General features: G+C 36.1%; 1 protein-coding gene and 1 long non-coding RNA gene across 2 annotated transcripts; one reads left to right on the top strand and one right to left on the bottom strand.

The window, feature by feature from the left end:
• Positions 1-170: 170 nt before the first annotated feature.
• On the bottom strand, positions 171-13,652 carry LOC104118905 (zinc finger CCCH domain-containing protein 14-like). The gene is made up of 3 exons (XM_009630293.4): positions 13,434-13,652; positions 12,043-12,103; positions 171-1,159 (listed from the first exon to the last, which is right to left on the bottom strand). Exons 1-3 carry the CDS (start codon positions 13,513-13,515, stop codon positions 412-414), a joined length of 891 nt encoding a protein of 296 aa, XP_009628588.1. The 5' UTR covers positions 13,516-13,652; the 3' UTR covers positions 171-411.
• On the top strand, positions 13,490-13,707 carry LOC138903657 (uncharacterized). Its single transcript, XR_011412996.1, has 2 exons — positions 13,490-13,611; positions 13,645-13,707. It is a non-coding gene; the product is annotated as an uncharacterized lncRNA (long non-coding RNA).
• The last annotated feature ends 749 nt before the right edge of the window (positions 13,708-14,456 follow it).

The raw sequence follows: 14,456 nt of genomic DNA, 5'->3' as shown, positions 1-14,456 counted from the left end.
GGCCAAATGTAGATAGCAAACAATTCAACTGTAAAACAAAGGATTAGAACTTGACCAAGAAAAAATTCTTGACCAAGTGGTTGACCCAATTTTCCAGCAGTCAGTCCCTCTGGGTTAACGTACGCAAAAGAAGCATACACAAAGCACACATTGTTCCCCACTCGCGAAGCTCAAGCAAAACATACTACAATTCCATATCAATAACAGTAACTAGGTTATGATTAAAAGAACAGCAAACAAGATAAAAGCAACGAAGTCATGAGAAAGCAGCACATTAAAGATCTAACTACAAGCCTCAAAAACCAAGAGACGACGAATGGCAAAAACACCTATCTAGTATTTTCACAAACCCAGATAAAAACAGATAACAGCCAAAAAGATAATACCCCCTAATAGTAAATACTGCAAAGCTCATGGACCTGATCTACGCAATTCTTCTGCTCCATGTGCAAAGTGGCACCTTTCTCCAAAAGTGCACAACCCTTTAGCAAAGTTCTCACAAATTTTTGTTTTAAAGTTGCTTGTTGCAGTGGAGCTGGGATTCTTCATCATGGGTGCCGCAGATTTTGCTGTAACGCTCTGAATAAGCTCACGAACCATTTGACTGGCTTGTCCAATCTGATCAATTGTACCTTCAAGTTCTATATTCCTCAAGTTAGGATCTGACTCATGATCCCTAATGGAAAATTTGGCTCCAGTCACACGGCTTATTTGCTTTGAGTTGACACCACCTTTTCCAATAATAGGTCCGGCAAGAGAGGCATCTACACTGATCTTAGCAGTCGCAGAGGACCCAAAGCTGGCAGCTGCTCCAAGACCTGCAGGAGTTGTCTCTGGTCGACTACCATACCTTCCATGCATCTGGAACCTACCATGGGACTCCTCATGCAATGGAGCCATTGGCTTGCCGAGCTCCCACTCACCATGGGCAAAATTACATTTGTCACCAAATTTGCAACCTTCAGCGGTGTTGAATTTGTTGCAGAGACGAGTCTTAACAGCTGGAGGAGATGATCCATCAGGGAAAGACGGAGCTATTGAATTTCTAGAAGCTGCTGGAAGAGCTGGGTTGCTGCCAAGCATTTGAGTTACAGCTTTAAGACCTCCAGGTACATAATGCAAGAAGTGGCATCCTTCCCCAAATGGGCATCCCGAAGTACTGCAGAAGATCAAATTAATACATTAATTCAACTATACAACAACCCAGTAAAATCCCACTAATGGGGTCTGGGGGGTAGTGTGTACGCAGACCTTACCCCTACCCGAAGGAGTAGAGAGGCTGTTTCCGAAAGACCCTCGGCTCCAAAAAAAAAAAAAAGGACAAAAGGGCAAAAAGGGAGACAATAAAGTTGGAAAAAACAAAGTTGCCATCATGAACCATTAGAGTCAAGCTTATCAGCAAGAAGATCAATAACAGCGAGAGCCAAGTCATACAGCATCTCCCAGTTTATTCACATATCTTAAATAGGGGCTCGATTTATTAATTTCTTGATTAAGGCATTTGTCAAGCAAAAACACTCTACAAAACCTCTTTGCTATCATAAAAGAACATGATATCCAACAACTAAAATCTCTAAAATTCAAACTCCGATACATTAAGAAACACAAAGAACAACACATAGCCGGACTCGTCTACGATGTTAACGGCACATTATTACTCATATTACGAGTCCCTAGAACTCTTTTGCATGTCAATTTTTGAAATTGCCCAATGCTTGCTTATCAACAGGAAAGAATGTTGATAGGAATCAAAAACAGGGTAATTTCACATGAACCAAAAAGTGATCAAGCAGGTCTTTTTACTAGGCAAGCAAAGTAACATACACACATATTTCTTGAAATCCACACATTGCATATTCACTTATGCACAAGATTTTGACAAGAAATACAAAATACTAAAATTAACTGAGCACAAATCTTCTAGCAATTTGCCCAGCAATATCTCCAAAAAGATGATATCTCAAAATATCACTAATCACTTTCTCATGACATCACTTAAGGACCGGTCAAACTTTAGCCTATTAAAACTATTTTACAGCTTGGGGCATCAGGGAGGCAGTGGAAGGTCGGAACAGTTGGAAAGTTGACATAGCCATCAAGAAAATCTCGAAGATGATCCCAACAAGCATTTTTTGGTGGCTTTGGCAAGAAAGAAATCGCATATGGTTTGATGGCATTTCAGCTCCAAATGCCCTGAGCACCTATTTAGTTGGAGCTCTCTAACCCCTGTAAATAATGTAGTTCCCCTCCTAGACTTCATTGGCTCGCATACTCTAGCTTAGCCCAGTTATGTTGTTGTTGATGCCTGCAATGAAGAATCTTATTTCATCACTCTTATTTTACAGCTTATAGGATGAAGAAGGGACAATTCTCATTTCTAAATGCTAGAAAAGCTAGGCTAAACCTAATATAAATTACCATAACTGATGGTAAGCTAGAAACCCGTGTTTTAGACTTTTAGTCATAGTTTGCACTCTAATTACTGCATTTTACTTGTGGTTGAGCTTAAATAATGGTGATATGCGCTTATTATGTGTTTTATGCCTTGAAGGAAATGATTCCGAGCTATTAAGATAATTTGAAGCAATATTGAACAAGTTGGAACTTTGAAGTCCGAGTAAAAGCCCAAGAAATTAAGCTATGATTACGTTCGGGAGTCGAGGACCAAGTCTGAATGTCAAAAAATGAGAAAAAAGATAACTCTAAGAAAAATGCACTACATGCAGAGTGTAAAAATCAGCCCTCTAAAGTTCTCCACTTGCGCGCGCATTGGGCATCGCGCCCTGCGTCGCGCATGTGTATTTTTGTCCGAGTACTTTCTCGTTTCAGCTTGGAAAGGGTAGTTCCGTTCGGACCCATTCCTACATGGTATGAATACATCAAAAATACAATTTTGAGAGGACTTTTGACCTACAGAAGATTGAAAGAGTATTGGAGACTCAAAGCACAAGGATTCATCATTCTTTCCTCAACTCAACACCCGAGTTTGGATTGAATTCATGTTTTCTTATACTTCAACTTTATTTGTGATGAATTTCTCCATGATTATGGAGTAGTTTACCTTAGGGTTTGACGGATATGGTGTTTTGATTGATATTTGTGGATTTTAACACTAGTTCTTTGCATGAATTCGTTTATGGAGCTTTGAATTGATTGCAACTTTGTTCACTAGTTTATTTAATCGAAAGAGGAATATTTTGGTGATAATCTTTGCATTATTTTGTTTGGTTTAATTGAGTGATTCTTTTAAGTAATCCAAAGAGCTTGTTGAATTGTTGATTAAATCAAGTTAGGAGAATATTCGAGAGACGTTTTCCTAAAGACTAATCCATTAACGCGTGCTTGCATATTTTCAGAGTGCTTTATATTAGTTCACCTCAAAGAGTTAAGATTTAATCAAGAGAGGGGTCTTGGCTACACGTTTGAATTAATCATTAAGTGAATTTGTAAGAATCATCATAACATTAGAGTGAATTAAAGTAGAGTTAGATCTCAAACAGCCATCTTGCACATATCCTGTCACGGCCCTTATTTCTCCCATTGATTACTTCGGTGTTGCTCAACTCTTGTCTTTATGCAATAAAATGCTAATTGCTTCAGTTTTCGTAGTTAATTTTAGTTACTAATCATCCCAAGTCCCAACCACAGTGTTAATCATCCTGAATAGCGGTAAGCTAGAAATTACTTGAACACTGGTTAAATACAATCCTTCCCTGTGGAGACGATAATTAAACATTACTATATTTGGCTAGCGAGCATCAATTTCGTGTTGTGTTTTGCGCTCGTCAATAACCCAAACAAAAAAAGTGGGGACAGAGTTTTTGTTTCCTTTGGAAACCTCTCTCAAATGGATAAGGACTTTTTCTTTTCATAAACGTTAAAACAGACTTAAAAAAAAATTGATAAGGTAAAGAATTATATTAATGTCCAGTCCTCGACGAAACCCCGTATACAAAAAGTATACCAAAAAGTAGAGAAACCTACACCAAATATGGTTCTCTACAAACGTCACTAACTCGTATATACGAACAAGGACCTCATGGGTACACCAGAAAGAAACTAGAGACAAGAGGCTACCCCTCACAAGTACAAAATCACTCTCGAACCCTTCAAGCGTTGTCCTATACAGTGTTATCAAAGGCGAAAAGCGCAAAAAAGCTCTAAGGCCTGTTGGGGCTTTAAGCGCAAAGTGCAAATAAAAGCGTGGGCTTTAATGGAAAATGGCAAAATGGAGAAAAAGTAAAAATATGTATATGTAGTGCAAGACAAATAATTATAAACATAAATAACAAATATATGGACAAAAAAAACGATAAAGTGAAATATCAATTGCCTTTTCATGATTACACTCATTGGCAAGAAAACGTATGCCTTAGAGCCTTGATGCGACGTTGAAGCACCCGCAAAGCGAGGCGAAGCGCTCAACATGCTTTGAGCCTCGCTTTAGGGCTTAAGCGCGCCTTTGATGACACTGGTCTCATTTCTCTCCCTCTACACACAAAGATAAGAGCTAGTGGGGCTATATCTCATGCCTTGGGTCTTATCTTTCTCCTTTTGAAATTCCAGCTATGCAATGCCCCCTTTACTGAACTCACCATAACCACTGTATTCCAAACCAATTCAGAACCTCCCACCACAGACTTTTCAGTTAAAAGACCATCAACATACAATGGCAGCTAAAATTAGAAACTAATCATCTTCATATATCGATCAACATCCACTGGCAGCCAAAAAATCAGAACGTAAACCATCTTGGTATAAATTAAATGACTCGTGTCCCCTGCATAAGAAAAGAAAACACTTCGCAACAAGAAGCATTGAGGTTTTCTCTTTGACATCTCATCTCCTTGAAGATCCTCTGTCCATATCACCTCAAAGGAAATAGAGACTTAAGAGCCAAAATCCAAATTTTGTTCCTTGAGAAAAATCTCTATCCAATGTATCCATGAACCAAAAGTAACAGTGATTCATTGACACCAGTACAGCAAAATGTCAATCATCACGTATATGGTCTTTTTCCACTAATATCACAAAAATGCCGCATCTTCACATAGTATCTATGAATGCATTCTCATTCCAAGTCTCCGGTAAATGTATTACTGCGTGAAATAACTATCGGATTTTATAAACTATTATGATAGTCTGTAAGTGTAGCAAGAGAAATGTAATCTCCGGTGCGCTGAGCTATCATGACCACAATTTCAGAATGGAATAAAATAGCAAAGCAGATGTATACTACTTTTGTAACCATAAGCTGGTTTACAAATTTCCAGGAAAATCTTACCCTCAATGTTGCACTTTTCTCTACAAATCCACATTTCAGTATCAGAGATTAACACAGATCATACTGATTATTCGTCCAACTAAATAAAAAATTTCAACTTGGGAAAGACGATGTATAAACCTCTGATACAATGAAATTAGTGTTTAAGATCTATGAATTCCTCACCCATAATTCATAACAATCTAATTCTCTCAGCCATATCACCAAACACTTCCTTTTATAATGAAAACATCCAAACCACTTCTTGTTATAGTTCCAACATTCATAAAGTATTCAGAAACGACAGAAGAATGTCAATTTTGTGTTACAAGCACAGCTGTCCAATTCCACTCAGACTTTAGGTTTAAATAACTGAATGACAAGGAAATTGAGATCAATGGTACAAACTCCAGTAGGAGGGGAAATTCCTCAAAATAAGAACATTTGCAATTCTAATCAATGGACAAGGTTTCCCACTATGGTATCATGGTATGTTATAAGCATCAAGGCGGGGGGAATTGAATCTTTTTTTAATAAGTTGAATGAGGAATTGAATATCCAAAACATCATTTCATTCCCATTCTCAAAGTTACTAAGCAATTTAAAAACCAAACTTTTGAGTGCAATCATATCATATGTATCATAACAATCAGATGTTTGGTTTCAGATTGTCCAAGATTTACTCTTCGGACTTGTCAGATTCTTTTTTTTATTCTTTTTGTAAGTCACTTGTCAGATTCTCAGTAGCAAGTTCCAAAATTGCACCACAAAAGATTACCTATTTTTCTTCTCTATGCACACAACCGGTTCAACAAAGCAAGATACAAAGCTTATTGCTATGAAGCAACCAAACATTTTATACACAATCAGCCGAGTAGAAGAAACTGGTGAGGTTTACATCATTTGAATACACCAAATCAATTCTAAGTCGTATGAAGGGGGATCACTTAAAAAAGATTAAGACGTTTGAATCTGAATACACGTCTGAATATCAAAATGTGTATTAAGATTAAGACATCTGAATCTAAATACACATCTGAATGTTAAGATGTGTATTAAGATCTGAATACTAAATGATTAAGACTGTTTGATTTTTAACATCTGAATGTATAAAATATACGTTTATTTGAAAATTAATAAACATAAAATTCAAATAAAATACTAATTAATCCAATATTCCATCACTAAAATATATAGCTTTTTAAAATATGATAGTTGCTGGTGGTGATGGCTAACGGTAATGCTTGTGAATGCTGACTAAAAGCGGCGGTTGGTGGTAGATTTGGTTGATGGTGGTAGTTTAGGGTAGTAGCTAGTGGTGATTGGTAGTGGTAGCTATTATCATTGAGGATGGTGGTGGTGGGTGGTGGTGGTGGTGGTGGTGGTGGTGGTGGTGGTGGTGGTAGTTTATAATTATGGGCAGTGCCAGCTATGGTTGTTGATGGTGATGGGATAGTTAGTTGTGGTAGTTGAGGTGGATGAGTGTTGGTTGTCGTCGAGAATGATGATGGTGGGAGTGGTGGGGATGGTGGGTGGTGGTAGTCGACAATGGCGGCGGCTATGATTGAGGATGATAGTGGTGGTGGTTGAGTATGGTGGTGGTGGGTGCTGGGTGGCATGGTGGTAGTTGATAATGGTAGGCGGTGGCGGCAATTAATAATGAATATGGATGATAGCATCTTAATGAAGTCTCTGTTATAGATCTTAATGATACAGACCTATTAAGACCGATTAAGTGGTTATGAATTAAAAAAAAAAAAAAAAAATTAACGATTAAGATCTGAATAATTAAGATTCAAACTTTAAAAACAAACGTACTTAATGTCTGAGATCTGAATGATTAAGATTCAGACCTCCATTAAGTGCAAACAAATGAGGCCTTAGACATTTATGAAAAAAATAACGAAGTAACGGAAAAGAAGGCAGGGATTCTCATTTCAATAAAATGAAAATTGTAAGCAAGCTTCTCTTCAGAGCACACTAGATATTTCTTAATCACTGCCTTTCGGTTGAATGGTCCTACGTCACCAACCCCCCAGCCCCACAAAAAAAAAGTATCCGAAGTCAACTGAAAATTTTATGTTAGCTTACAATACACCAGGCTGCTTCTTTCTATTCGACTTTTGGTCTAAATAACTGAGTTGAAAGAAAATTAAGGTGGAAAAGTCTGTACAAACTTTAGTTGCAAGGGAAATTCTTCAAACAACAAATATACCTGAATTGTAAGACTCGAAAGAAAAGGTTTTCCAGATATCAATCATGGCATTGTAATGCACCAAAAAGGGGATAAAAGAGGACTTGAAGATCTAAAATGGCATTTCACTACATTTCCCAGCATTGCCACATAAGTGAATAAAATTTAAAGACCAATTACGGTGTGATCACATGTAGCATCTACAGAGAGAAATGTCATAACAATCACATCCATTTTCAGAATACTACAATTGACTCTCCGCAATTGTCAGTGTATCTCCAAGATCATCAATTTTCAGTTAAAACAGAATCAAAGAAAGCATGCTTAATGGCAAGATTCGAAACTGCACCTACCGATTTTTCTATTCCTAACAGTTCAACAAATACAAAGATTCAAAGCGTATTGCCATAAAGCAACCAAACATCTTATACACAATCAGCCAACTAGAAAAAAATTATGTCCTTTCTATCTTTTGATGGAAGATACCAACCATGCACTTTACCTATACGGACAACTTCAAGTTTGAATTTCCTACCCCTTCACAATTTACTGAATGAGAATAACAATCATCTAACCAGAAGAATTTGGTAATATTCTCCTTTCAAAAAAAATGCATCTGTGATCTTTCTTATCAAATGACTGAAGGGAATTTCTCTGCACATAGCACAATTCACCAAAACAGCCACAGAAGAAATATATTGAAATGTGGTACCTGGTTCATGTCAAACATGTACTCTTCAATAGGCCCAAAACAAGGCACCAGTAAATTCTTCTCACTGTTTGGTGCCTGTAGACAGAAAAAGCCAGAGCTTATTACTTCTGTCTCAATGTAGTCACTGATAAAGTAGGGACACTTCTGAAGCTCTTTTAGACCACCCTCTAATCATACAAGTACATACAACTATTACATCCACTTTCATCTATGCTTTAACCAGCTCCATAGCAAAAGCAGAATCTCAAACTATCAATCAATGTTCTGTTTTCAAGATACCAGCTAGTGTCCTACTTAATCTTTCCACCCTAAACATCTTGTCAGATTTCTTGCGCCTTCAAACAAAGGCTTTAAGCTCATAAAACTGCAGCAAACTTGCAATCATGGCGTATATGCAATATAACCAATTATGTATAACTTCATAAAACTCCACCTAGTTATGTCTGTGTGTTATATTCTTCAATCTTCAGAGCCATCATGTGTAACAACCAGTCTTTCCTGATTTAAACATAAATTGGAGCCCAGACCTTTGCATTATGACTTACTAGTACAATGACAACCGGAAGTTTAGGGCTCTTTTCTATCTCTTAAATCTAAACGAAGGCAATCATAACCCCTTTTTCCTACAGAGAAACAGCCACACAGGTAAAAGACCCTAGAATCAAATCAGACTAATATTTGAGCTTTTGGAAGAATCTACGTAGAATGGTTGGTTGACTCTACAGCAAAACAGGCTATGACAACTAAGCAAAATGAAAACTGTTTTTCACCAGCGACAACTTCAACTAAAACTGCTTTTCTGACCAATGGTGTTACATCCAAACATGCAGAGAGAGATTTCAAAGTACTATTTATAAAGCACCAACAATTTTTTTTTGATAAAGAAGAGATAACAAAAAAGAATTATCAGCAATCTATAACCTTTTTTATATGTAAGGTGAATTATCAGCAAGATTATATCAATGACGCTCTTCTAATGATATCAAAAAGGGCATCTATAATCCAACATGAATATAGCCTCCAACCAAAATTGGACATTTGACCAATAAAATCTTTGATAACTATTTTAACCTCATAATCCCATTACATGGCTTAACCTTATAGATATGTCTAACGACTCTGACCTCACAATCTCTTGCACAATTAACTTTAATGCCCCATAATATAAACAGAGCAGCATCCTATCCTAATCTTAAACTTTTCTCCAGTCCACATGATTTCTTCTAGTAACTTGACTCATCAAGGAGCACTGAACATATGCGCCAAACCCTGTAGTTCGCTATCGTATATGACGTAATTCTTGAATTAGGCATTATTATGTATACCAGCAAGATTATATCAATGGCACTTTTCTGAAACATTACAAATTTAGGAAAACTTCAGTTCATGCAACCATTTAAAAAAGGCCATCTGTGATCCAACATGACCATAGCCTCCAACCAAAAATACACCTTTGACCAATAAAATCTATCATAACTAATTTAACCTCATAATCTCATTACATGGCTTAACCATATAAATACATCTGAAATCACATTCATCCTGCACAATTAATTTAATGCCTCTTAACATAAACCATAGAGCTCAAAAAACACAGAGCATCCTTTAATCCTTTTTTCAAACTTTTCTTCAGTCCACATGCTTTTTTCTAGTAACTTGAATCATCAAGGAGCACTGAACATATGCTCCAATCTTTGTACTTTGGCTATCTTTTATCTTTCTTTCTTTTTTTATGACCGAGAAATCCGTGATTCGTCTTAGGCAAACCCTTAGGGCCAACCGCAGCCTTCAAAACATGAGGATAATGGGCCCACCCCTCTACTCTTCTCCACTTAGAAACCAGGCTTAGTTTGAATGACGCGGGGATCGAACATGTAACCTAATTCACAAATCCCTCAACCTTTGCCACTTGAACTAAGTTTGAATGACGCAGGGATCGAACATGTGACCTAATTCACAAATCCCTCAACCTTTGCCACTTGAACAGCCCTTGGGGCTTCGGTATCTTATATGACGTAATTCTCGAACTATGTGTTAATATGAATGTAGTGATCTCATCATTTTGAGTTCCTCTTCATCTCAAAAATAACTAATCAATTAAAAAATAATTTCCTTGTGTGAATTTACACACAAGGCCAAAACTGAATGGTGCCTAATACTACCAGCAGAGATATATCATGCCTCATCTTGTAGACAGAAATAGGTACATCAAAAGAATCAAGTTAACCAATGAATTTATTTATTTCCAGCCAACAGTAGGGATCACATTACTTTGGATGGTATATCTTGGTGCCAAAGAAATCTTATACAAGTTACAGTGAAACCAAAGAAGATGTTTTTCCTTTTGAGGTTATTACATCCATTCATAAAACTCTTTGAAGAAATAGTTCTCTTAACTAGTTAGCCAGAAACATTCCAAGAACCTGGATCCCTTAAGCAATTGAGACCTAGTAGGCCAAGAGAAGAAGGTTTAGAACGAACAAATTAGTATAATGGAGTGGGAAGGCAGCTAGCAGAAGTCACCTGAGACGCATGAATCCTCTTGAGAAGGTTCAAGATTTAATCATCTTGGACATGCTTGAGACGCTTTTAACCAAACATGAAACATACATCAAATATTCACATTCTATAGGATGAAGTAAACACTCTATCTCTTAGATTTGGTGATTCGTGGAGACTTTAAACACAATCTTTTATATATATATAAATGTGCTTAAACATGTTTGCCTCACAAGATAAGCGATTCTTGAGATGCAGTAAAAAGTGGCTCATAATTTAGTAATTTACTTGAACGATCACAAAACACAAGTTTTGTGTCCGACAGGTTATGTTCCCACCAAGTAAAATAACATGTAGTAAGGTTCATATTCGATTTCCCTATTTTACTTGTTCATGTATGTTATACATGTATACAAGAGGACAAGTGTGTATAAATGGCACTATGTTGTGCAAATTCAAAACTTTCCCGACACTGTACTTTCCCCTTCTTTTTATTTTTAGCCTTCATGCATTGATCCATAAAAGTACAAATTGACTTTCTAAAATCACTTCATGCAACAACATTTGCCTGATTCATCAATGAGACTAACCAATGCAAAATCTTCCCACATAACAGCTAGATCAACACAACCACCCAAAAAGCCTATTTTATGCAGAAAGAGTAGGTTCATGTCACACATTAGAGAATAGGAGAAGCCAAAAGTACCACCTAGATTGCTTGAAAAGAGATTAGGCAAACTATAACTAAGAAGGCATCAAGACTTCTCAGATCAAGAAGCTTAGCTATTCTAAAAACTTTACCAATATAATACTCCCGGCCCACCCAAACCCTTGAAGTACCAACACATCAATTTGATTGCAAACTACAGAATTGTTCAATGCCAAGAAAAGTCACTTAGGAGGAGAGAACAGCATAATAATCGGCATATGAAAGACCAATTCATCTATCTGCCGCATCATCACAATATTATCACCGGATGTGACTCACCAAAGTTTCTCACAAAATTATATAGCTAAGTTTGCACTGCATTTACTTGCCAACATGATTGAGTGTAGCAGAATCGTTATACTGGCTTATTTAAAGGCAGTGGAAGTTTTACTCCCGCTGACGGCTGATCAGCTTTTTTGATTACAAACTCTGAGCAAGTTGTTAGTTCAATGTTATATCAAAATCATCGTATTTCCTTTCAACAGCTGTTTTCAACTTAACAACTATTATCCCTGTAACACGGCCTTGGATAACCAATCCATTAGTCCGAAAGGATCTGAATAATTGGAATTAACTACATAAATACGCTTGATTAGAATTTAAGAAGTTAGAAATATAATAAACTACACTTAAAGTGCTTATTTTAGATGAGTTAAGATTAGAACCTGAAAAACTTTGTGCACGGCTTCAATTTGCTTCCTATACCAGTTGGAATTGACTCCAGTTCTGTTGCATAACATTAATCAATTGTTTTCCAGTTAAATTTGTGGTATTAACCATCTATTTGAAAGACATCTGTTATCACTCAATTAAATTATCACAACTTTTTCTGATCAATATAAAACCATGGAGTTGATAAACAATGATGAAAACCATTACAAATTAAACTGAATCCTTAAGTTGGTCCCGTAAACCTTTAAAGTATAACCAGATTTTATCTTTCTCCAGAAACAAGAATTTCACTTTTTTGGTAAGTTCTTATTTTAAGGACAAAACAACTTACACTTGAACTCTTCAAACTCTAATTCTTTTGGAGGTGGACATAGAATATATAGTTCACGGCAATTTACCAGGACAAACTTGGCTACAAGAAAATTCACAGTCAAATACAATGTGCATGCCATCTAACAGACCCTGGTGTTTTTTTTGTTTTGTTTTTTTGTTTTTTTAAGAATGTCTACCGGACCCTATTTTACAAATAACTTCCACAATTTAGAGGTACTCCAGCAAAAATTTCTGAAGAGATAGAAGCAAATACTAAAACCTATCTTCTTGGAGGTATAAAAAGGCAAAAAAGAAACACAAGAAGGAACTGGGTTCTCCTCTCTTTCTCACAAGAAACAAAAACAATTCAGCTCGATCATGATAAACTATTTTACTACCATGTGTTTCAGATTTAACTTAGCAAGTTTTACATGACGATTGTTCCCTCTACTGTAAACGATTTTTCTTTTTTTAATGACTGTGGTATTCGGGCCAGCTTGCATGAGTCTTGACTATTCCTTACCTCCCATCAGAAATCACCTAGTATTTTTTAGCTTCGTTGCAATTTGCACCTAGTTCATTGACTACTAAGCCACACCATGGGTGACTGTAAACAATTTTAACTATCATAGTTTACAAGACACTCTTTCATGGCTAAAAAGTTTTGAATTTAAAAAATTTTCAAAACTTAATTCATTTAACTATTCACACTTTACACTTTGATGTAACTGTCTTTGCGACCACTACTCGGAAATTTTTAATCACCATGACCGATAAAATACATGAGTGGAAAACAACCCTATTAATACACACCATTACACGTTTCAGAAAGGGAAAAAAACACACAACAACCGCAAATATAGATACCAGAAAAGGATAAAAATGTCAACAAAAATTGATATATATTAAATTCCAAAAAAAAAGGGAGAAGTAAAATTAGCAAAACCCTAGATTTGACAGCACGTATAGATAACAAATAACGAAGCCAACAATATGCAAGCAAACAAAGATTAGAAAAAAAGAGGATGAAATGCAAAAAGTATTTAGCAAGAAAAAGAAAGATAATAAGTACCTTGTTTAGATTTCTTAAAAGTACCATTGCCATTCATAGGGCCATGTGGCCTTCCTCTTTTTCTATCACCTCCAAACTCCATTAATGAAGCAGCAGAAGTTCTCGTAGTCGCAAAAGAAAAGGAGATCGAAACCCTAGATTTGCAGAGAAGAGAATAATAAGGGTTGTTTGTTTGTGTGTGTGTGTGTGTGTGTCAGAGAGAGAGAGAGAGAAGAGAGAGAGAGAGAGGCGACTGTTTGTGTGGGTAAAAGAGAGAGAGAGAGAGAGAGAGAGAGAGAGATGCGGTTGATGCAACTTTCCAGAAAAAGGACGGGAAAAAAAAAAGAATAAAATCACGTGCACCCTAAAAGGTCCTAATATAACCTGACATTTGTGATTTGTCTGATATGTACTATAATAATTACATTTAAGTGTATATTTAGATTTTTTCGATTATTTATGACCTGTTTGGTCATAAATTTTATCAAATTTTTCCCAAATATTTTTTGACAAATACATATTTATTCATAAATTTTATCCACATTTTGACAAATTCTCAAAAATCCCAAGAGCTGTTTTTGGCCCAAATTTTACTATTATATTTTTTAAAAAATTACCTCAAACTTTTGTATTTTATAAAAGAACCTACCATTTATTATTTTACAACAATGCTGATTTATCTTATCGGTCATCTAATAGTGTATAATGTAGTTCATTATAACAATAATAATTTTGTACTAAATTTATTTATGTTCAGGACTATGGTTTGTGATAATGATAATGCATGCTATTGATGAAGATATTGTTGGATATTTGTGATAATTTTTAGAACTTGTATGTATAAATCCAAAAACAAAAGTGAAATATGTTTTGAAAACTTATGTCCAAACACATTTTCATCTTCAAACCAAACTTCACCCGAATCAGATTTTTCAAAACAAATTTGGGAATCTATGGCCAAACGCTAGCTTAGTGCCACGACCCAGAATTTCCACCTTCGGGGTCGTGATGGCACCTAACATTTTACTTGTTAGGCAAGCCAAA

This window comes from Nicotiana tomentosiformis, chromosome 1, assembly GCF_000390325.3.
Source record: "Nicotiana tomentosiformis chromosome 1, ASM39032v3, whole genome shotgun sequence".
In the NCBI taxonomy this organism is placed as follows: domain Eukaryota; kingdom Viridiplantae; phylum Streptophyta; class Magnoliopsida; order Solanales; family Solanaceae; genus Nicotiana; species Nicotiana tomentosiformis.
The sequence above is the reverse complement of the archived record's forward strand: the minus strand, read 5'-3'. Positions and strand labels throughout refer to the sequence as shown.